The 22,720-nt window shown below is 47.5% G+C and overlaps 12 protein-coding genes across 12 annotated transcripts; 7 read left to right on the forward strand and 5 right to left on the reverse strand.

The window, feature by feature from the left end:
• Positions 1 to 553: 553 nt before the first annotated feature.
• Positions 554 to 2,731, forward strand: N7500_003774 (uncharacterized protein; the record flags this gene model as incomplete). The annotated part of the gene is made up of 9 exons (XM_056674920.1): positions 554 to 657; positions 941 to 1,196; positions 1,260 to 1,274; positions 1,326 to 1,355; positions 1,413 to 1,544; positions 1,603 to 2,255; positions 2,309 to 2,324; positions 2,377 to 2,559; positions 2,618 to 2,731. Coding segments are annotated over 9 exons (1,503 nt in total), but the record flags the coding sequence as incomplete, so codon positions are not given.
• A 138-nt stretch (positions 2,732 to 2,869) lies between these two features.
• On the reverse strand, positions 2,870 to 4,625 carry N7500_003775 (uncharacterized protein; the record flags this gene model as incomplete). The annotated part of the gene is made up of 4 exons (XM_056674921.1): positions 2,870 to 3,498; positions 3,548 to 4,116; positions 4,182 to 4,303; positions 4,371 to 4,625. The coding sequence occupies 4 exons, from the start codon at positions 4,623 to 4,625 to the stop codon at positions 2,870 to 2,872; spliced, it is 1,575 nt and encodes a 524-aa protein (XP_056535446.1).
• A 679-nt stretch (positions 4,626 to 5,304) lies between these two features.
• N7500_003776 (thioesterase family protein) lies at positions 5,305 to 6,420 on the reverse strand (the record flags this gene model as incomplete). Its single annotated transcript, XM_056674922.1, has 2 exons — positions 5,305 to 5,370; positions 5,428 to 6,420. 2 exons carry the CDS (start codon positions 6,418 to 6,420, stop codon positions 5,305 to 5,307), a joined length of 1,059 nt encoding a protein of 352 aa, XP_056535447.1.
• Positions 6,421 to 6,831: 411 nt separating this feature from the next.
• On the forward strand, positions 6,832 to 9,068 carry N7500_003777 (uncharacterized protein; the record flags this gene model as incomplete). The annotated part of the gene is made up of 9 exons (XM_056674923.1): positions 6,832 to 7,071; positions 7,119 to 7,171; positions 7,228 to 7,408; positions 7,474 to 7,698; positions 7,986 to 8,120; positions 8,182 to 8,236; positions 8,301 to 8,484; positions 8,548 to 8,688; positions 8,750 to 9,068. The coding sequence occupies 9 exons, from the start codon at positions 6,832 to 6,834 to the stop codon at positions 9,066 to 9,068; spliced, it is 1,533 nt and encodes a 510-aa protein (XP_056535448.1).
• Positions 9,069 to 9,652: 584 nt separating this feature from the next.
• On the forward strand, positions 9,653 to 10,810 carry N7500_003778 (CaiB/BaiF CoA transferase family protein; the record flags this gene model as incomplete). Its single annotated transcript, XM_056674924.1, has 1 exon — positions 9,653 to 10,810. The coding sequence occupies one exon, from the start codon at positions 9,653 to 9,655 to the stop codon at positions 10,808 to 10,810; it is 1,158 nt and encodes a 385-aa protein (XP_056535449.1).
• A 198-nt stretch (positions 10,811 to 11,008) lies between these two features.
• N7500_003779 (uncharacterized protein) lies at positions 11,009 to 11,335 on the forward strand (the record flags this gene model as incomplete). Its single annotated transcript, XM_056674925.1, has 2 exons — positions 11,009 to 11,146; positions 11,210 to 11,335. The coding sequence occupies 2 exons, from the start codon at positions 11,009 to 11,011 to the stop codon at positions 11,333 to 11,335; spliced, it is 264 nt and encodes an 87-aa protein (XP_056535450.1).
• Positions 11,336 to 12,455: 1,120 nt separating this feature from the next.
• Positions 12,456 to 13,307, forward strand: N7500_003780 (aminoglycoside phosphotransferase family protein; the record flags this gene model as incomplete). Its single annotated transcript, XM_056674926.1, has 1 exon — positions 12,456 to 13,307. The coding sequence occupies one exon, from the start codon at positions 12,456 to 12,458 to the stop codon at positions 13,305 to 13,307; it is 852 nt and encodes a 283-aa protein (XP_056535451.1).
• Positions 13,308 to 13,940: 633 nt separating this feature from the next.
• Positions 13,941 to 15,123, reverse strand: N7500_003781 (sugar phosphate isomerase/epimerase family protein; the record flags this gene model as incomplete). The annotated part of the gene is made up of 2 exons (XM_056674927.1): positions 13,941 to 14,706; positions 14,777 to 15,123. The coding sequence occupies 2 exons, from the start codon at positions 15,121 to 15,123 to the stop codon at positions 13,941 to 13,943; spliced, it is 1,113 nt and encodes a 370-aa protein (XP_056535452.1).
• A 376-nt stretch (positions 15,124 to 15,499) lies between these two features.
• N7500_003782 (Gfo/Idh/MocA family protein) lies at positions 15,500 to 16,624 on the reverse strand (the record flags this gene model as incomplete). Its single annotated transcript, XM_056674928.1, has 1 exon — positions 15,500 to 16,624. One exon carries the CDS (start codon positions 16,622 to 16,624, stop codon positions 15,500 to 15,502), a length of 1,125 nt encoding a protein of 374 aa, XP_056535453.1.
• A 263-nt stretch (positions 16,625 to 16,887) lies between these two features.
• Positions 16,888 to 17,871, forward strand: N7500_003783 (Quinate/shikimate 5-dehydrogenase/glutamyl-tRNA reductase; the record flags this gene model as incomplete). The annotated part of the gene is made up of 1 exon (XM_056674929.1): positions 16,888 to 17,871. The coding sequence occupies one exon, from the start codon at positions 16,888 to 16,890 to the stop codon at positions 17,869 to 17,871; it is 984 nt and encodes a 327-aa protein (XP_056535454.1).
• Positions 17,872 to 18,301: 430 nt separating this feature from the next.
• On the forward strand, positions 18,302 to 19,799 carry N7500_003784 (uncharacterized protein; the record flags this gene model as incomplete). The annotated part of the gene is made up of 8 exons (XM_056674930.1): positions 18,302 to 18,334; positions 18,385 to 18,526; positions 18,578 to 18,951; positions 19,013 to 19,081; positions 19,139 to 19,253; positions 19,313 to 19,481; positions 19,531 to 19,570; positions 19,632 to 19,799. 8 exons carry the CDS (start codon positions 18,302 to 18,304, stop codon positions 19,797 to 19,799), a joined length of 1,110 nt encoding a protein of 369 aa, XP_056535455.1.
• Positions 19,800 to 20,125: 326 nt separating this feature from the next.
• Positions 20,126 to 22,628, reverse strand: N7500_003785 (transcriptional regulator family TF; the record flags this gene model as incomplete). Its single annotated transcript, XM_056674931.1, has 3 exons — positions 20,126 to 21,623; positions 21,677 to 22,494; positions 22,545 to 22,628. 3 exons carry the CDS (start codon positions 22,626 to 22,628, stop codon positions 20,126 to 20,128), a joined length of 2,400 nt encoding a protein of 799 aa, XP_056535456.1.
• Positions 22,629 to 22,720: the final 92 nt, after the last annotated feature.

The following is a 22,720-nucleotide window of genomic DNA, read 5'->3' on the forward strand; positions in this document are numbered from 1 at the left end:
GGGGGATGTTTGGTTGTCTTGACGCAACGCTGATTAATATGAGGTGATCGGGCGGGGCCGACCTCGGCCTGGCTCTCCCTCTCTCCACGTCTCCTATTGATTTTTGCTGTCTATAGACTAATCTAACTAAGAATTTGGTCAAGGTGATCAAGTCACACTTTGAATGATAGAATAGTTGATATCGCTCTATGGCTGTTGAAAACCAAGCTGTCAGACTCCCAGGCTCCCCGATGAGCAACTCCAGACGAGCCGGGCCGGTGTGGGGACCCCGCCTATGTCAGACACCTACATAGCTCTAGTCCAGAATAGCACAAACTATGCCCTCGAGGCTTGAAATTTACGTGGGCTCAAGAGGGATATGCAAGATGTGGTTCCCCTAGGGCACGTATATCACTACCTTTAGATCACTTTCCTAGTTGATCAGCCCGGGTCCGGCCAATTCAAAAATCCCCCGGCATCCTAACTAAGCATCAAGCGGGGATCAAGGTGGATTTTAGACTATACTACTTGTCAGCTCACAGTTTGAAGTCTCCATCGTAATGAAAGTAATAGGATTGATCGAGTTGGTTGGATCATGGGTGTGGAACGCAGCTACAAGTTCTTCGCCCGCAACGAGAACCCAGAATGTATAAAGCAGCACCACACACGCATCTCTAGGTATAAAAGAACTTTACAATTCAATTATTTTTATTCTGATCTCTTTGAACAGTCTAGAACTTTGGCCATACTGTATATCATGTTCGAAGAATTATTTCAAGGCAAAAGACTTCGCCATCTTGCCCGGCTGAGTTGCTCTTTGGTGTGTCAATCCATATTTTTGTCTGGGCTCAGGGATGACAACTTCTAACAAAAGTCCACCAGGCCTTCCTCATTGAAGGTTACCAGGCTGGTATCCTCGGTGGAGTTCAAGATACCAAACCATACCGTGATGCCCTTGGAGTGAGCTGCATCTAGCTACTATTGTCTGTTCATCACTGACATTCAGTCAGAATCCAGAAGGATCGGAAATTATCCCAATGATCGCATCTTCTTACACTCTCGCAGCCACCGCAATGTCTATTGTAGTGGTTGTGGTGGGAATGCCACTAGGCCGCCGAAATTCAATCCTACTCGGCGCGGTGTTGATATTCTTCGGTGGAATCATTCAAGCGGCGTCATACTCTGTAGCTCAGATTATCGTTGCTCGAGTCATATGTGTATGTCTTCATTCATTGTTTAACCTTGGCCAGATTTGAATTTAACCTATGGGTACATGATAGGGCTTCGGTATCGCGGTAAGAAAAGTGCAACCTCCGAGTCTATTACTTGTCTGATATCCATCGCAGCTTATTACTTGCAACGTCCCTATGTATATGGTAAGTGCGGTGCCTCCATTTTCTCGGAGCGTAACGCTTATTTGTTGAAATATCTAGTCGGAGATGAGTATTCATGCCAATCAGCGCGGCCCTGAGGTGGCAATCAACTGCTCGTCGCTGCTGGCAGGCATTGCTTTATCTTACTGGGTGGACTTTGGATTTACTCGAATGTCAAATCAGCTGTCCTGGGTAGGATGATCGACTCCCCGTTACAACAAAATGTGAAATAACCGTTGGATTGCCATAGCGATTGCCTGTTGCCATCCAATCCATTTTCGCTTTCATTTCCGCTGCTGGCATGTTCCTCTGTCCCGATACCCCAAGGTGGTATTATGCAAAAGGACGAAACGTTGAAGGCGATTCCACCCTGGCAAGACTATACAATGTCTATCGCGCTGGCACTAGCGCTCAACCCGAGAACGCTGCAATGGAGATCGTCAAAGCTGAAATCATGCAGAGCATCCAGGTGGAAGCGGAACAAGAGAACCGACTCAGCTGGGTAAGCCTTGTCTGGGACGACACCCCGCTCCGCGTTGGCCGTCGCATACGGATCTCATTCGTTATACTGTCCATTCAACAAATGATGGGTATCAACATTATGGTTTACTACATGCCCCTTATCTTTTCGAAAGTCGGCCTTTCAAGCTTCGTATCGCCCCTCATTTCCGCTGCAGCATTGACAGTCCAATTTACCGGCTCGTTGGTTACTATCCCTACAATAGAGAGGATTGGCCGGCGTCGAATCATGCTGGTCTCGGCTGCCATCCAGACTTGCTGTATGCTTGCTTTTGTGGTTCTAAATGGTCTTCCTAGTAAGTCCGAGAAGACTCAATGGGCAGCCGCTGCAATGATGTTCCCGTATCTGTTCATGTACGGCTGGGGATGGGTTACTTGTCCGTGGTAAGTATTCAAAGCCGCCAATTTTGCACTGAATCAAGCTCACAATTTTATAGGTTATATGGACCCGAGGTATGACTCTTATCTGTGCTTGGCACGCCTGATCTGACATGAATATATATAGATTGCTCCACTTAAGTATCGCCACATAGGAGCTGCAGTCGGTCTGTTCGGCGAGTGGCTATTCAGTTTTGTGACCGTGATTGCGGGTGGAATTGGACTCGAGACATCAGGTTGGACGATATGGATCTGGCCACTTGTTTTCAACGTGCTAGGCTTTGTCTTCGTTTATTTCATATGTCCTGATGTAAGTGATCTGTCTTCACACTCCAAGGGAATGGTTTGGCTGACTCAATCTCACATAGCCGACCGGGAGAATCCTTGAAGAAATCGACGCTCTATTTATCAAAGACATCAACTTGGCAGACAGACTTTCTGACGAGAAGCTATCTATGCATCAAATCGAGAACACCGCTTAAATTATCACATAGCACCCCGGCGCCCATACATTCGACTCATTGGCGATATTATTAGAATATATAGAAAAGGTAGTTTGAAAGATTGACCCGTTGTTCTATACAATATCACAGATAGGCTAGGCATCATGCTGGGATATTCTATCGCCCCACAGCTCCAAACCAGCATAACCCCAAAATAGCACCCATTACAATCGCTATGGGGGGTGGCACATCGAACCATGCACTCCCTGCGTATGTTACCACCGCAACAACCACCCACCATGGTTCCTTCCCCAGACTCTGTCCGTCGCTTCTTTCAGGGGTCAAGTATCCAATCTCCCAGAGCCGGTATACCGCTGTGAATACTAGGCCAACTGCAGTAGCATTCACGCCTCTTAAAAAGTCAATCACATACTTTCTTTTCCGCAATACACGCCAGAAGCTTTGGATTGCAACAGCAAGCGTGATTCCCGGAAAGAATATTCCTAAGCCGCCAAGAAATGCACCGAGGATGGTCGGGAAGCGCGAGCGTTGTAGTGTTAGCGCGCCTAAGAAGACAGCGAAGTTGAAGTTGGGACCGGGGAATGCTTGGATAATGGCAAGGCCGATCAGGAAGTCTCTGCTTGAGACCCACCCTGGATCAACGACATAGGAGCGTAAAAGGGGAATAACAACGGGACCTCCACCAAAGATAACAGTGCCAGCAAGGTACATGTTGGCAAAGAGATCGAGAACCAGTGGGGGTGCAGCGAGCTGGCTTCTGGCAACAAGAATCCCAATGAAGGAACCTAACTAGATCAGTATTGACTCCGAGAAAGTTTATCAGGGGATATATACCAAAAAAGAGAACCAGAACCGAAACTCCCACCCGAATCCGAATAATGTGTTGTGAATTGTCTTCAATGGACTGCGTTGGCCTTGTAACATCTACTGTATGCTGGGGTAGTCCTTCGATTCCAGGGCCTGTCCTCCTCGATCGCGTCGTCTCACTCGTTTGCACTGTATTCTCTTCAAGAGTTATAAAGTCCGTGCGTGTGGAAACCCCGTTTGCCCCATTCACCTCTTGCGTAACACTACGTCTGCTTTTCCAACGCATCTTCGCCCTTCGAATTTGTTGATACAACCATCCATCCCAGATGCTCGTGAGTAAACCACCGGCAATCATCATCACAGGAAAATACCAGAGCGCATTGTAACAGAGACCAGCACATGCGCCAAATATCACAAGAATTCGGGATAGTTTATCGCGAATAGCCTTTTCAGCCAACTGTACGGCTGCAAGTGCCACAATACCTACTGTGGAGGCATTTAGTCCGGAGAGTAGGGAGTGGACTGGTTCCGGGAGGGTTTCACCCATGTTTTGCACACCAAGTGAGAGGGCATACATTCCAATTGCGCCAGGAAGACTAATACCGTTAGTTGAGGATGGACATACGTAACATGGGCTTGATAGCATAAAGGTATAGATCACCTCCAAATAAAAAACACAAGCACGGCAGGAATAAATCCTGCATGAAACAGAGTTAGGCAGAATATCAACTTCGTGCTAGCGGGACCTGGCAGGCCCTGGCAGATGGCGAAAAGCTCCTGATACTGTGAGACTTGTTAGTATCCCCGACGATACTTAAACCCGTCAGCTCGAGAGTAAGGACAATCGTACAGTCTGCTCATCTACCCATTTCTCTTTGCCGCCCTGTCCCTCCACGAATCTGGCATGTAGAATCTGGAAGTGTACTGGTGGTCCTCCGAAGGCTGTAAAGCCTAGATCCCATGTACGAAAAAAGACGTCCAGCAAACGACTTGACAAAGGCTTTTCCGTTCCTACGGTGTCTCTTGAAGTCCTGTGGTTACCCCATTTGTGATTCAGCTGGGCGAGGGAAGAGAGACATTGCGAAAGCGGGGAGAGGAGTGGCATGCTTCTTTCGAGCGTTCGAAATAGTCTAATGGTGGTTTGTGCAGCCAATTATGGATGGCAAGATAAGGAGAAGACCTTCCCAAATACCTATGAGCAGTGCCGCTATAAACCTTTGTTCGCCGTATTCTCTACGGAGTACGGAGTATGTATTCACGGTAGGCTTGGGAGCTCGGGAACATGCCAAGATTTTTAGTAAGCTCCTTCAATTAGGTCAAACCAACCAATCAACATACAGCAATGAAGCACGATTGTACCATAATACCCTGTCGAGATGGGACAGCTCTGGGGAGGCGGCCATGGCATTCGGACGGTGAATGTCACTGAGCGGCTCTGATTGGTACAGCTATTTTTGAGCTCCCAGTATGGTTTAGTGCCGAAAAGTGAAGGTAAAAGACATGAATCTTACCGGTATTTTACCCGAGTAGTCACAGGACTGTCGAAGAGACAGAGGATTTGTCAGCTTGTCGTTAGCTGCCTAGCACCTGGGCATGAACACCAGAGTTACCATGTAGTCCAATCGCTAGTTTCTTATTGCTATAAGGGGCTTGGTGCCTTTTGAATTGACATCAATTGAGTTTGCGATATCAATGCAGAGCTATAACATTTGATTCTCTTCGATGAATCTTTACGTATCACAATTTAAAGAAACTAATAGTGTCTTGATATATATAATTGCACGTCAGAGTCGGGGGTTTAGTTTGGAACTTTCAACACCATCCTGACGCTCCTCAAGTCGCAGAACACCCTTAAATAAGAGACTGGACGTTAAATTTAATCTGTAAGGCTGGAATGTTTGGCTTACCTCTTGAGTACAGCTCGCAAGTAGTGTACCATCTCGGGCCCATATTTTTTGTAACACCACTCCACGGTCATTGTCAGCCCAGTCGGTCTTTACTTCAGTCAAAAGCCATTCATCTGCCTTCAATCGCTTAACTTGATGGAAATAGATGGTATGATCCAGGCTGACCATCATGCCAACTCTGCGGGACTGACTAGAAACACTCCCGCCTCCTTGTACATGCGGCCTGGGTATTTTGGTGTGGACAGGAGATGACATTCCGAGCTGGTCCTCAGAGTCATAAAATTCGGTAATTGGAGGATTGACAAACTCCCATACATCATGAGCATGCGGTAGTGCTGCCAGGAAGTAACTATCTGACATGAATGCCAATGCTGCGAGATGCGCTCGGGGGCCACCTTGGGGTGAAATTTTCCCACGTGTTTTGATCCACTGATGCATTCGCTTACCACATGGATCAAGAGAGTTGGAATTGAGCATTCCAACGCTCTGATTGATGTAAGGGAGTTCCGTTGTTTCTTCACGTCTATTGGACTCGATACCAATATCATCCGGCACTGGCACTGTGGGTGGGTTGCATTCTGCGTGGCGGAGTTTCTTAGTTGACTCCGGTGGTAATCGAGCAAAGCTAATTGTTGCGAGGAATATTGTGCGATTGCCTTGGATTGCCCTGACAGCTCGCGTACAGAATGTCCGCCCATCTCGCACTATCTCAACGTGATAATGAATAGTTGTAAGTGCGGTTCCCGCAAAGACAAATGTGCAATGCATTGAGTGAACATCGAAATCTCCTTTCACGGTTTCCTGAGCTGCGCTGAGGCTTTGTGCAATAGTGATACCGCCGAATATCCCTCGTGTACCCTTCGGGTGCCAGAGAGGATATTTGTTCGCGAACACAGATGGGCCGAGGTCTACCACTGGCGTGACTTCAATTTCTCTCTCGATTGAGGATGATATGGTGGGAAGTGGGCTGGAGTTCATGTCTCCGTTGGCCATCATCGGCGAGGTTGAACCAGGATCAAGCGACTATTAGGATTTCAGAACAGAGACAAGAAAAAGGAAAAAATGAGCACCTGCATATCTTCCCACATTTGAGAATCGACTCTCAAGCAATTAGTAAACAAGATCCATTGATTCTAGCAATATTCGAAGCAATTCCAACCGGTGTATAAAATTACAGCCGGTGCGGGATGATGGAGACCCCCCGGAATTAGGGATCGGAATTTCAAACTAGGCTACAATGCCCCCCTGAAGAAAGTAAAGAGGCGTTAATAAATCACACAAAATTGTGATTGGCCTGATGCAGCCCGATCCCAAATGGGTTGGCCGCAGCACTAGATCAAGTATATCAACTCGTGGTGGTGGTCAGCTCGCACATACCTAACTTAGGAAGAAAATCATATCATCATGGCTGTAATCACTTCAAACACCACTGTTCATCTGCGCACAGATAGGTCAATCACGCAGTTGATGATGGAAAATATATCAAACACGGATCCGACAAAAGTGATTTGCGAAGATACGTTGACCGGCAGGACCTTAACCTACGGAGGACTACGGAGCGACGCGTTCAAGGCAGCTCAAACTCTGCGGCATGGATACGCTATCACTTCAGGAGACGTCGTTACGATTATATCCCGAAGCACGGTTTGTTACTCCCCTGCCATAAATCATATGTAATTGACTCCTGACAGGTTGACTACATTCTGGCGGCGCATGCCATATGGGCAGCAGGCGCAGTTGTGAGGTAAGTCATGACAACAAGGGACTTGGAGATAAGAGCTCACAATTTTACTCAAACAGTACGATCAACCATTCGTCCACGCCCAAAGAGCTAGTGCATGCGTTGAATATAGTCAAGCCGAAGGTCATCATTGCAGATGTTGTGGTACTCAAAAAGCTACATGGAGCTCTCACTACCCTCGGGATGGACAGCTCGGTCGCTATCCTCACATTGATACAGAGAGAAGGCAGCTATCCATTGGTCAGTCATTCTTTTAGAAGGCATCATGACACACTGAACACGCAAAACTGACGCCATATAATCAGTTTCCGCAGGACCTCGTGAAATCCAGTCGCATCGAGCCAGATGCATACGTGCTTGACGGCAAGGATGCGCGCAACTCCTGCGCTGCCATCGTTCTTTCCAGTGGGACAACGGGTCTACAAAAAGCTGTGATGCTTTCCCATCACAATCTGGTAGCTATTTGCGAGCAGCTACGAGCCCATAACCCAGAAAACTGGCGAGGAAGTATGCGAGAGGTGTTCTTTCCGGTGAGTCAAGTCCTTCAGTCCTCAAAAGATATTATAATCTCAGACTAACACATCTTCTCTCAAATCTAGCCCCGTGAGCCACTACCCCCACCCGAAATTATCTTGGCTAGGCGTATCTAATGGTGACAGTATCGCATATATATGGACTCTATGTCTGCGCACTCCTCGGTCCATGGCTAGGATACTATGTGTGCTTGTTGCCGGCTTTTGATCTCGAGACATTTTGTCGGGTATTTCCATCTTTCACTGGCTTCATATCTTGAGAGGAGGATTCTGATTATAAACAGCTCATGCAAGAGAAGCGAGCTACGTTGGCTAGGCTGGTACCTCCCGTGGCACTAGCGCTTGCCGAATCTCCAATCGCCGAGAGATATAGATACGACGATCTGGAGTACTTTTCATGCTCTGCGGCGCCACTCAAGGTGAGACTTGAAGCTCAACTCCAAGCCCCTTTTTGGTTGAAGCCAGAGCTGACAAGCCCAGCCGTTGGTTGCGACAAAACTTCGGACTAAGTTTCCCGGGGTTAGTTTGTGCCAAAGTGAGTCGATTCTCAGATATGCTATCAGCTTAGGTGAATCTTTCTGTCTAACAAGTGGTTTTAGCCTATGGCTGCACCGAGCTCTCGTCTTGTATCTCCCAGAGTGGTGTCAGAGATAAAAAGGCTCCGCTTGTGGCTACCGGAACTCTGCTTGCAAACATCCAAATTCGATTCATTGACGAGAATGGCAAAGATGTCTCTCCCCCGAATGCAGGAGAGATTTGTGTATCATCTCCTACGATAATGATGTAGGTCAAACCCGCCTCAAAGCGGTCAAATCATTCACTCAAAGCATACTAATTATGTGATAGGGGTTACAAGAACGACCCAAAAGCCACCGAAGAAGCCATGCTAGAGGAAGGGTGGTATCGAACCGGCGATATAGGCTATCTTGACTCAGAGGGATTTCTGATCATCGTTGATCGAATCAAGGATGTGATCAAGTACAAAGGGTAAGAAGTTCGCTCTCTATTACAGTATTGGCTATGTAGACTAAGCACTCACCTATTTCAGATTCCAGGTTAGTCCAACAGAATTGGAAGAGATCATTGGACAGCACCCAAATGTTGCCGATGCTGCTGTAACATCTGTCTGGGACGACACAGAAGCGACAGAGATTCCTCAGGCATTTGTGGTTCCAAAAGCGAAAGTATTTTCCTTGGATCGTGAAAAGGTATCTCAAGAAATCCAGAAACTTGTCGCCTCCAAGGTTTCTGGGTATAAGAGGCTGCGCGGTGGTGTTTTATTTGTTGACCAGTTGCCGCGGAACCCGACGGGCAAGTTGCTGCGGAGGGAGTTGCGTAGTCTTGCGAGGCTCAAGGCACATATTTAAGGTGGTTTACTTAGGCAAGGCTGATATGGAAGTGTTTCCTTTCGGGTCCTGTTTTATCGAGACTAGGCTTTCAATTTGACTGATATTCATAATGTATTAAGCTCAGCTCCATTTCCTTTGAGTTTCTGGTTGTATAGTTTTGCATAACGCCTGATTCAAGTCTTCTCGGTTTCTGGTTGGGCCGTTTTTTACTTTGAGCCCATATATAAAAGGAAGCTTGTAAAAACTCAACAGATATACAATATGCTCAAGGCTGGCACTCGAATCTTTGATCAGTGAATGTAACGTTGTATTCATGCTGTTACAGGGACTCTAACCGTTGCTCTGGCGAATATCGTACGGCTACATCAAAATTGCAGATACCTGAACGCTCGGAATTTCATCATCACGATGAGTTCCTCATTCCGGGCAATTGATTTAGAGTACCGGATCGACAGATGCTATCGCGGGCAGCTATATTATTGCGGGGATTGAACATTCACAGATATCGAACACCAATATTATACAACTCGATATTCCTCGCTATCTGCGTCGATTAATTTCGATCTTGCTCCCCACAACCGAATTACACTTTGACAACCACCATGCGAGCCCTCGACAACATTCGAGTCCTTGAATTAGCGGGACTCGCCCCGGGTCCATTCACAGGTCTTTTACTGGCTGACAATGGAGCAGATGTGCTGCGAGTTGACCGTGTTCAACCAGGCCACTCTCCCAGCCCAGATGTATTGATCAGGGGAAAGTCATCCATTTGTGTCGACCTCAAAGATTCCTCAGGAAAGGACTTTCTATTACGCCTCATTCCACATGCCGATGTCTTGATTGATCCCTTTCGCCCGGGTGTTTTAGAACGCTTGGGACTCGGCCCAGAGGTTCTGCTAAAAATCAATCGCCGGTTGATCATAGCAAGACTAACAGGTTTTCGCCGTGATGGAAAATATGCTTCTATGGCGGGCCATGACCTCAACTACCTCGCAGTCTCGGGAGTTTTGTCAATGCTCGGTCCTTCAATTCGAGTTCCACCCTTGGGACATCCGCTTCCACCCAGTCCACCAGGAAACATCTTGGCCGATTTTGCCGGGGGTGGACTGACTTGTTTCGTGGGTATCATTCTAGCATTGTTTGCTCGGGTCAGCACAGGGAAAGGGCAGGTGGTGGAAGCGAACATGGTAGATGGGGTCTCTTATCTTGCCACAGCCCCACGGATTTCAACGAAGATTCCTGGACAATGGGACCAGCCTCGAGGTCAGAATTTGGTCGATGGTGGCTGTCCTTATTACAGGGTGTACGAATGCAAGGACGGCGGTCGTTACATGGCTGTTGCATCCTTGGAGCCTAAATTTTTCGATGCGCTAAGCCGAGCAACTGGCCTCGGGGAGAAGGACTGGGGAGGAAATCGGGAAGACAGATCCCTGTGGCCCGCAATGCACGCCCTTTTTGAGGACAAATTTCGCACCAAGACGCGCAAAGAATGGGAAGTGATATTCGATGGAACTGATGCCTGTTGTACTCCAGTTTTGGAACATCATGAAATGGAGGCTAGTCGCTATGATCAACGCCCGATTGTTGCACTTAGCGAGACACCATCCGTTATACCAGGAGCTAGTGGCTGGACAGTGAGCACATTGCCAAATGGTCAAGGCGGGGAGACTATGCTGCAGAAGTGGGCTGGATGGAAGAAGGAAAAGGACTTTGTCGTTGTTAATGGAGGAACATGTACCAAGCAGGCTGCAAAGATCTGAGAAACAATGATACAAACAGCTAATAATCATCTATTATCGTTTGCTAAGGTGAACAAACAGTAGGAAAAACCGAAAAAAAAAGATGGCTTTACTTCACACAACTAGCATCTGCTCACACCAACGACTTCGATCCAGCTATCCTAAACTATCATCTATTCAAATCCATCACATCCATTATCTCAAAAAGCCCACTTGATCATGGCTCCTGAAACCAATAAGCCAAAGGCCCCGGCTTCAGGTCCGGCCACGGCCGAGATCGCAGTCTCTCAGGAGACCAAGGTAGTCCCTAAAGCTAGCGACGAGGTGTTTCTGTTGACCATGCTCAGCACCGGGAAGGTCGGTAATCTCTCACTTGATGCCAAACGGCTGGGATATACATTATACTAAAGTTTACCACAGGTCGATTTCGACACTGCGGCAAAGAACCTCGGCATCAACAAACAAGCCTGTCGCATGCGACTCCTTCGTCTGCAGCAAAAGTACGGCCTCAAGCATATGGCCGACCAAAGTCCCAAACATGACTAGAGCAAATATTCCAGCGCTACCAAACTGCTGTTAACGAGTTGCTCGATACATCCACCGACTCGCTCTGTTGAACACGACACTATGCTACTGCAAAGTTGGGTTCTTAGTTCCACAAGATACAATTGATTACTCTCAGATTTGGCATTTTTCAGTATAGAGGTGGTGTTTTTGTAATAGCTCATGTTTGTGTTTATCTCATGTTTGTGTTTATCTTGCTGTAGTCGTCGTACCACTTGCGCGATGATACTCCAATTTTCATTGCTTACCTTTCATATAGTCCTACCTATCTACTAGAGTGGGAAACTCTCTAGATAGTATGCATATTCTCCAGTAAACGGGTAGACTTAGTACTCTAAATTCCATATTTTTACCACTAAGATATATTAAAATACTTGGGTTTTTATTTGAGGAGCAGGAGTAGCAATTAAAAGAGGTATATGATTGCACTTCTAAAATCTATATTTATCTACTAATTATGCCAAGATACCGATGAATAACGTAGCTGCGGGCCTATAGTAATTGCGTCCTGTCTTGCAAAAATAAGGCATTCAGGCATCAATCACTTGCTAAAAGGGGTTTGAAGACTGCCCAGGTGTCTAGCCCCTGTACAGCTTCGTTGCCCCTACACCGCTACCACCGCCCCAACTATTACCCATTGTCGCTCAGCCATTTTCACTCTCACATTTATTTCCTACAGTCTGCGCTGCCGCTAAATCTCGAGGATTCCAAGCGACTGCATCTGCCCAAATCGGACGACGCTGGTCACCTCTTCGGCTGAAGCATTGCCGTCGTCATATAGTCGCCCCGATATCCACTTTAAGGGCCTTGCTGATCGTTTGTGGGTCCTGGAAAGCGCGCTTCTGAGAATTCAGTGTTTTAGGTAATGAGATTTTTGTGCCCGGTGCGCTAGCAGAAGCCATCTATATACTAATTTGTTTACAGTAAAATCGGTCGGGATTATGAAATTACTTAGCCCGAACGCTTTATATATCAATATCTGTGAATGTGTCTTGGCCGGCTCTGATTTTCACCTTTCCCCGCAGCTTGTCACCTCATCAATCATAGACGAGAATATTGATTGACTGTTGATGCGAAGTTCATCTGCAAAGCGAATTGAGCCATGGCGAAAGAGAGAAATCACCGCACAACCTCTCGTCTTCTTCCGCTCCGATTATGGATTGGCAAGAAAGTATTTGGGGTAGTCGGACCACGTGGAGTTCGAGTCAGCCCTAACAGAATGATCAAAGGGCCTTGTAGCGCGCCAGAACTAGCTGCCTTGAAATACGTCGCCAACCACACATCAATTCCTGTCCCTAAAGTCTTCAACGCCATCTATTACAATGATAATCTTTACATCGAAATGGAGTATGTTCGTGGAATGAACCTCGAGGCAGCATGGTACCGCGCTCACCTATCGCAAGACCAGAAGGAACATATCATCACTGAGGTTGCATCTTATATTACCCAGCTTCGGGGACTAAAACCCCCACGAGAAGGAATAGTTGCATCGGCAAGCTTGGACGAGGTCCTAGATCACCGAGTCGGATCTTGGACTTTCGGGCCTTTCGCGAGTCATAAAGGGTTCCACTCATACCTCCGAGTGAACGCTCCGATTGATGCCTGTAGCGAGATGATCGGCCCAGAAGTCACTGAATGCCACACCCGTCGTTATCGAAGCTGCTTTACCCACGCAGATATCGCCCCCCGAAATATCATGGTAGACAATGGGAAGGTCTCTGCGATAGTTGATTGGGAATTTAGCGGCTGGTACCCAGAATATTGGGAGTATACTAAGGCACACTACGGACAGACAAATCGGCGGGATTGGTATGACGGACTAGCAAATGCTATGGAGAGATATGACGACGAGCTCAGAGCGGAACAAACCCTGTGGAGGCGACTGGATGAGCCACAACTTCAATGGCGAGGGAGAGAATACCTGATTCCGAGCTTGGAAGACAATGCTATTTGAGACTTTTGGCCTTTCACATACGCTAACCTGTGTGAATTATAAAGGCGGGCGTGAATTTGATGCTTCAAATGCCTCCATCCGCGAAACCAAGCGAGTCGTTCATTAACAGACGCCGAACTGTTCTATCAGAACGGTTCTCTCCGAGCTTCCAACTAGCGGGTCTCGCCCAAGTGACATAGTATTGCACCGGTGGAGCAAGACTCTTGGGAAGTAAATTGCTCCGAGAAAACTGTGGATTTCTGCGTAGTTAACCTCGTTGGGTACCCGACTCTTCCAAGGTGACTGCTCTTCTTTACGTGTAAGATACTATTGTGAGAACGATTTCACTGCTGTCATAGGTTCTAATCCTAATAAGGCTCAGTCTGTCTTGACGTCAAATTTTCAATACATTTGTATAAAGATCAAAATCCTCATTCTTGAACCTATAAACCTCCAAGAATATGGCGGATATCTCGAATTATGCAAGAGGCTAACCGCTCTATTTTTGGAATTTACAAACGCTAGGAGAAATTTCTACCTAGGAAACTTTGTATACTAAGACAAATGCAGAGGCTTATTAGGTTGAATTTCTGCCGTTCGAAAATAAGGCATTGAGCCATCGAAATCGCTCGAGAAAGGGTTGAACCCTGATAGCTATAAGTTTGCGTTATACTCGTGACTCCGCCAAAACGCTGGAATGGACTTTACAGTTTCGCGCAACAGACGAAGACCATTGATTCCTCTTGAAGCATGCTCCGCTGGCACATTTTTTCCTGGTTGATTCAGTGATGCGTTGAACACCTCAAGCGAGATTGGGCCTTGGTATCCGGTAGCAAGCACGGCAGCCGCAACAAGCTCAACCGGCATATACCCACCTCTAGATTTCTCAAAGGGATATAGTCGATGGCTTCGCGACCATGGGAGCAGTGCTGGTGTTTCTGGGTCAGGCGGAGGGAGGAAAGTCGCTGGGTTCATCAACTCCGCATCGCCGCACTGAAAGAAGAATATCCGATCACCCGGTACCGTCAAAGCCAATGACGCCAGTGATCCGGTAAGAACATCTAGAGATTCCTTCAAGGTTGGGTAGATTCGACCGTGGCCAGCAACATTGTACGGATCGGCAAACTCGACGGCTAGGATATTGAAGGCATCCACGATCAGCCCAACGTTAGGACGGTTGGCAAATCGCACAGCTTCCCATGAAGCAGACCATGTGTTTCGAGTTGCCCATGATAGGCCCTCGTATCCTATTCTCAACATGCGCCCACCATCGGCTTTGGAGAATGCGGCTGCCATGTCGCCTAGTTCTGCGAGGTCTCTCGCGACCGTCTTAAGATCAGATGTTACGCCTTCGTCTGTGCGAATATTCGCACACATAAAGACAAGATCGGTGTCAAAAGCGCGCATAAATGGAAATCGTCTATGGTAATGCGTTAGCATGGATCCCATTACCGGACGCTATCTGGTTATCGAGGTGAGGTATATCTCACTTTGCGACTAGATCTAAGGTTGCCTGGCGCTCGGCTGGATCCTTAATTCCTTCGATCTTCCGAAGGGGCTGGGTGCAAGCTATCCGCATTCCCAACGACTTGACAACATCTGCTAACTTTCGAGCAACCTGCAGATTCTCGGCTGTCGGTTCCCAAAGTTGATCTCCTGGCAATTGGTGTTCCTCTAGGTACGCAGCCCAACACTCATCGAACAAGTCGATCCATTGATATCCGGCTTCCGCCGCGGCTTTCAATCGTGGTTCCAAACGATGTTCTCGCCAGTTGCCGAGGGACAAAGTGGCAATACCAAATGGGTTGGTTGAAGATGGAGGCCAGGAGACTGGCATGATTGCAGATGTGGTTGCTTGGGTTATTCTTTTTGGTTATTCGTCGCGTCCATTAATACAACAGAGGGATGATCGAATACCCGAGATGTTCGCGCCACTTGACGCCAGTTGACGCCACCTCCACAAAACCGGTGTATTTTTTAACGTGCCGTGTGGAGTAGATGGTGGTATCAAAATGTATAGTATTTGCACTTGGAAATCAATACAGGGACTCAGTCAGTGATTGATTTATATCAATTCAACACATATGTGAGCTTACAGCAATATATGATCCAGGTTTCGGAAGCTATCACGACGATGTACAATCAGCCATGTAGGTTGTTCTCTCCAAGGAAAGTGACGGGTTTCTTGGATAATATCATGCATTCAGAAACAACTATATAAGTGAAGTGTATGGAATTTTGACCGGGAGTCCATCCTTAGCCTTGAGAGCTGTAACAATAGCCTCACAGACGGAAACTGCTGCTAGTCCATCCTCGGCCGAGCAAAGGGGGTCTTCTAAGCCACGAACTACCCTAGCCAAATGTTCCGCTTGGTTTTGAAATGGAATCCCCTCGTGGACTGAAATCTCAGTGCGTGTAATGGGAGCTTTCCACCCGCCTTCCACATTCTCCGGGTCGTACGTCCACAGTGTATTTTCCGGCACAACAATAGCCCCTTTTGTGCCTAGAACACGATAAACATCCACTGGTGTCTCGGCCTTTGGATATAAAGGATTGTCGCCAGTAGCAGCCTCCCAGCCGTATGGGCTCGCCACATTGTCACTCACCAAGAAGGTTCCGACAACTCCATTGGAAAACTGGGCCATAATCGCTGCGCCCTCTTCAACGGTGTCATCGGCGGCCACTCCTTCATGTTTCCTTCTGGGGGTGGTGTTGATGGCCCAGACACACGTCACCCTAGCACCGGTGAGGAACTGAAGGGCGTCAATATCATGCACAAAATTCGTCCAGATGGGTCCTCCTCCAGCGGACCGCGTCGCTCGCCAACTAGCGAAGTCAAAATAGGCGTCATCCTTTTTCGCAGTCCACATTCCGGAGATAGCAGTGATCTGCCCGATTTTTCCTTCTTCGATCGCCGACCGCGTAGTTGACAGTGAGGGGTGGAACCTGCGGTGATGTCCGACGAGGATTTTACAACCTTCTTTCTTTGCAAGTGCGACTAGCTCTGTTCCGGATTTCGAGTCTGTGCAGAAAGGCTTTTCAATGAGCAGCGCCTTGGGCTGTGCTTGATGAATGACATCTGTCGCTATGGAAACATGGAGGCTCGAAGGTACACAGATCACGTAGGCCTCTGGTGGGCTTTGAGGTGAATTCAAAAGCGATGCGACAGACTCGTAATGACGAAGAGACAGGGTGGATGCCAATTCACGGCCGGGGGGGTACGGATCAATTATTGCCACCAGCTCACATGTTGGCGATGATATGAGATACTCGGCGTGCAATGGAGCGATGGTGCCTCCGCCGATGAGAGCGACCCGAACCTTTGGATTTTCCGCCATACTGAAGGGCAAACAAAGATGAGTATCCTGGATTTTAGACCTCTAGATTGTGAACCACTAGTGTCCAAATACTTGAGCGATTAGGTAGAGGATATGATATTCGATTTGACACCGGTCAATATATCAACACGCCGTGATTGCGGGGTTTATTTGGCTTGAACTTGACAGTCTATAGGATATCTCCCTAGAATTTTGGATTTGTATCAATCTAATTTCGTGTCTAACTCCTCCAATCCCATTCCCCTGCGAACAAACACCAAAATATGGATCTTCTCAGGCAATCCTACACCCACGGTAGCTCTCCTCTACCACTAAACGCAACAGCGACTCCATATCATGTCTATCTGTTCGGGGGCAATATCTCAAAATCGCTCTCACCCTTGTTACACTCAATTCTATTTCGCACCAACTCAGCCACATGGTCATTTCACCTCACTGAGACCACCGACAGCGAGATATTCCGAAAGCAATTGCAAGACAACACGTGCATTGGGACCACAATCACGATGCCAAACAAGGTGTCTTTTGGCCTTCTACTCGACGGTTTAACCGAAGAGGCCCGCATGATTGGTGCTGTAAATACCTCATTTATCCGACTCGATGAAAATGGACAGAGAAGACATATCGGTACAAACACAGATTGCATCGGTATTCGTGATTCCATTCTTTACCGCATGCCGCACGCCGCTACCGCGGCTAAAGGTCGGCCTTCTATGGTTATTGGCGGTGGAGGCGCTGCCAGAAGTGCGATCTTCGCTCTCTGGAGGTGGTTTGGGTCCACAGAGATCTACATTGCGAATCGTTTGAAAGCAGAAGTAGACGCATTGGTAACCTTCTTCCAATCCACCGCACCGGAGATCACACTCAAGTATCTTGCTACTGTGGAGGAAGCTGCAACATGTGAGACTCCGCATATAGTTGTTGGAACCATTCCAAACAACATACCTCGGGAATCAGGTGAAATCACTTGTCGCAAAATCTGCGATACCATTTTGCGCAGGGAGGACAAAGGCATCGTGCTGGATATGTGCTATCTGCCATCTCCGGTGACATATTTGTATACAAACGGGAAGGGTAATGGGTGGACAGTTATTCCAGGGACTGAGGTTCTAGTACGTGTTTGTATAGCACAACAGATTCTGTGGTTGGAGAAGGATGTCAATCAACAGGGAGTGGATGATGCGATGTCGGCTATTTGGAAAGCTGTAAACCAGGGACAGAGCGGTGCAAAGGCTTCGAAAATTTAAATTTGAAACGTTCATATCATCTTCTTCTTATTGGAATATCCATGAACTTGTTAATGTGTTGTATTCTCTTCTTGCCCCGTAAAATTAAGAACAAACATGGATATCATCAGGCATCACAACACAATCGGAGATGTCCCGAGGTCATTGATTCCCCACGAAGTACTATTCATGGAAGACAAGGTGAATTGAATTCCAAAATTTGACTGGTAGCAATATCCGTCTCGAATTCCGGGTTCCATTCCGATCATCAGTTTGATCTTTCCCCCGCAGTTGAAGTTCACCGGATGACAGAAAAATAGGCCGGTTGGATCAGGATGCGATTAGAAGCTACAAGACGTAGAGCGGAATAAAGGCGCACTATATCCCAGCCATTCAACTAATTCCTCCTAGTCCTATAGCCCTTTTATCTTGCTGTTGGGTCCATATCATCATGTCTGCATCGCACATCTCCCCTCTCGCTCAGGTATGCTTCTCGGGACCAAATGTAGTAAAACTTACTAATATCTCAACAAGCCCATCACGCTGAAACTCTCTGGAAAGGTCATTCGTAATCGCTTATATCGCACTCCTCTCAGCGAATATGCTTCCACATATGACGAAAACAATGTAGAGAATTGCGGCAAGCCCATGGATCGATATGCAGAGCTATATCAAGGTAAGATTTGGATCTCCCCCTCATACATGTGTAATGCTGACAAGTACACAGAGCTAGCAGAAGGAGGTGCAGGACTTATCTGCACCGGAAACATCCCTATCCATCGCGACAATCTTGAAAATTACAACAACGCGGTGTTAGATCCCAACAATCCCTGGGATCCAGTCGCAGCCTTCACCCCCGCGGTCAAAGCAGCCAAGTCTCGTGGCGCAATTTTTCTCCCCCAGCTACAATTCCCAGGACGTCAGGTTCCGGAATTCCTGAACAAGAATCCCAAGTCCTCCTCGGATCAGCATCTCGAGCCTTGTCTCAACAAAACGTATGGCAAGCCATCGCCGTTGACAAAGGCTGAGATCAAGGATCTTGTCTCCCGATATGTGTGGGCTTCCGAAGTCCTCGCAAAGGCTGGTGCGGATGGTATTATTGTGAGTGCTTGAATAAAATGCCGATCTTTTGTAGAAGAGGCTAATTAACTGTTGTTTTTAGCTGCATGCCAGTCACGGATATATCATGAATCAATTCCTGTCGCCCAAAATCAACAAGCGAACGGACGAGGTATGAATATGAGATGTCCCCGTCATAACTAATGCTGATATTTATTGAACTTGATAGTATGGCGGAAGCCTGGAAAATCGGGCTCGGTTCATTTTGGAGATCGTCAATGCGATCAAGGCGAAACTTCCATCGAACAAGTTTGTGATAGCAGCCAAGTTGAACTGCCAAGATTGTGAGTCCACTTCATTCCACGCCTCAAACACATGAAAGCTAACGGGGAGATAAACATAGTCATCGAGGGAGGCCAAAGCTTTGCTGAACAATGTGTTGTGATAAAATGGTTAGAAGATGCCGGTGTGGATTTCTTCGACATCTCGGGAGGAACTTACGCCTCTCCTGCATGGCGCGGAAACATCATGACTGAGCTCGCAGAGCGGCCATCCCAGAAAGAGCGTGGAAGGTAAGTTAAGTTTGTTGGTTCGCCATGTCCATATGCTGATTAGGCGAAGTTACTTCATCGAGTGGGCGCAGGAGCTGAAAAAGGTTCTGGTGAGTACATTGGTCGCTCTCTGTTACTTTTGTTCAAATGAACTAATTGAGGAACTACTAGTCTCGGGCTGTGATTGGAACTACTGGTGGTTGGCGGGATAGCCATCGCATGGCGGAGGCTGTGGAGCGTGGAGATATCGACATGTGTGGTCTGGGCCGACCTCTCCGAGAGGATCCTGACTTTGTGAATAAAGTGCTCCGTGGGGAGGCTCGCAGAAGTAACTTGTAGGTTGGTATTGAGTGATAACTCACTTGGTGGTCTGAAACAGCCACCGTGACCTACATAGCATGGTAGAAATCTAGGATAGAAGTCTCTGTCTTCCTTTCTTCCTCTTTTCCCTTCACTGACGCAGTCTCTAAAATCTCTATGTAACTAGCTAAGTAACTGCCGAAACTTTGACCATAGTTTTATGCATGTTGTTCATAGAGTTTGCGGAAGCTCTTGTATAATCAGCCCTCAAGTGGTGGCCATCAAAGAGTCATTAAAAGTAATACTTTCATGGGAGCCATTAGATACAAAAAGTGCGCAAGAATCGCTCTGCTTTGTTAAATCTATCAAAAGACACCCCCGAATCCCGGCCCAAACATTTCCCGGAAGAAATCAGCAAACCCCTCACCAGTGAGATCCCCCTGTGTAGACATTGAAGCTGTAGTTAGAAAAGGATCGTAATCAGAAATGAGAGCTTCGTATGGTTTTGAATGTGGGGAGTGCTGTGACATAAATTGTCTCGCTCCGTCATCGAAACCTGTGTTGGTATAAGAGGCATCTCTTCTGGTCTGGCCAAGTTGACTTGAGTCCCTCAGTCCCACTGCTCTGGCTCTCAGGATCATCATGAGATGCTGTCCAAGCAATGCAGCAATCCCAAACCGATGCGATGGGGTTGTGCCTGCACGCTCTAATTGGATAGCGACTTGGCTGAGTAAAGCGAGAAGTTCCACGTCATTTCCGACGCGGGACCCATACAAGGCCGGGAATAACTTGAGGGCCAAAACCCCAGCATAGGATATCATAGCCCATGTCGGAGCTAACATGCAGTATAATGGCTCCCCTATATTCTGCAAGTCCCGCACGGCCAGCTCGCAGGAGTTAACCGCAGCCTCGAAGCAATCTGCTCGGATTGCATCCATATTTTGGTCGCCATTTATTGAACCATGAAGGGCAAACGACAAGGTCCATAGCCTCCCATGAAGATAAACATAATGAAGGAAAATATTCGATAGCTTTTCAGACGGTGATGTGATTAGGTTTGGCATTGGATGTGAAAGCCAGAGATCACACCAGGGTCTAAGACTTGTATCAACCATTTCTCGTACCCAATGAGGGTCCGCATGTGTCAGGTGAGCTTGATGCCTGAGTTCATTCTGTAGTGACGCTAGAATTCGTCGCAGAGTGATAAACGCACATGTGTGCTTGTCTGTGGGGTCTGCCAGGTGGTGCAGCCACCAACTGTCGACACTTTGTGTCAAGTCTGTTTCAGGGAAAGTGTGTATTCTACCACAGGCTGCACTGTTCGCCCGTTCCCATAGCAAAATCCTTAGCCAAGTTCTCTCGCGATTTCGTGCCATGCGTTGATTGTCAATGGGGTCTCTCGATGGATGCTCTAGTAATAAGCGTGACGAATCATTTTCGTGGAATGATGTTGGGGCTGCATCCTGGCTTCGAAAATAGGAAGCATTAATCGAGTTCGGAGGGGCGGCATCTTTGATACGCGAATCTTGGTCTAGACCGAGCTCGGCTGCTACACCAAATGCATACATTGTGTATAGCCACGAGCGCTCTTGTGCCAGTGTTTCTGCAGGAGTTGCTGATAATAATGAGATATAGTAGCCTTGCACGACCTCAACCGACTTATATCCGCAAGTGTGGACATGCTTTGAAAGCTTTTCACCATGGAGACGTAATCTTTTAGCGACCGATGCTGACCCATGATCAAATTGTGCAGTTAAAGCCAGTATCCAGGTGAACAAAAGAGCCGATCGAGAGCGTACGAAATCTGGAGTGTGAAGCATCGGGTCCAGGATTCCATTTACTGGATGCAAGCGAATAAAATATCTAAGATTAATCAGTGGCTGCAGCTCAGCAGTGTAGCAAATATATTGACTTACATTGGAAACAGATAACAAGCCTCATCCATAGTCACCAAACCGAGATCCACTGGGTCAACATCGGGGCCAACATCGCGTAGAGGCACCTGTGGGGACGATTTGAAATAGTTTAGGTAACGGTATGGGTGTTCAGAAGGAACAACCAGGGAATCGATTCCTGCTTCAAGAGTATCTCTGCTCAGTTGTAGGCCAAGCGACACGTAACCTGGCCGATGAAGCAGTTGACGACCCAGGCTTGCTCCAGTTGACAGGCCGGTCGACGACTGCCTCGCGGAACATGAGTCATTTGTTTCTGGGGAAGAGTTTGTAGATATTGAGTGTAGCTCCAGCGCCTGGGCGGCATCGGACGCATCTGCCAGCAAGGCCAGAGGATTACTGATTGGTTCACGATTGGACTGAGAGATATCTCCAGTGCGGAAGGCAGGAGAGACAGTGTTTCCTAATTGCTCATTGTCTCGCACAGTTGGCATAATTGATTCAAAACATGGGGCGCAAGAGCCTTCAGTTCCCAGCTCCGGTGATGTCTGCGCGGGGCCGTTTGTCTCAGCTGGGTTTGAAAATAAGAGCTCTAGCATTGGCTCTTCGCCGGCGATGAGATGATCTATTTCATTTTCTCCTGCATGAGATATTTTCGCCTTCTTTAATTCCAGCTGCATTTTCCGATAGGCTTTTTCAATTCCTTGATAGCGTCCTGTCGCACCGCGCTTTCTCCCAAGCTTTCTCGGCTCTGGGATATTGCACTCGCGGTTGGTACGCTTACACCGTTGACATGGTTCTGCCAGATTCTTGTCTTGCTCCCTTGGTCGGATGCATCTCATCTACACGGGCTGTCAACAATTATGTATCATTTCGGTTGGGAGGGCTATACCTTCAGTTTCCGACAAGCCTCACATGCGGCGGCGGCGGGACGACTTTGACCGGAAGTATTATCATCTCCAGAATGCGACGACATGAGTCTAAGGAATAAAATGGAATCGATAATATTGAAGGTGATCGAAATGTAAATTTAAAGAGACAGTGGAGAAATATCTGAGCCCCGGAATT

Source organism: Penicillium coprophilum (genome assembly GCF_028826855.1).
Source record: "Penicillium coprophilum strain IBT 35676 chromosome Unknown utg000002l_segment0_segment1, whole genome shotgun sequence".
Taxonomy (NCBI): Eukaryota; Fungi; Ascomycota; class Eurotiomycetes; order Eurotiales; family Aspergillaceae; genus Penicillium; species Penicillium coprophilum.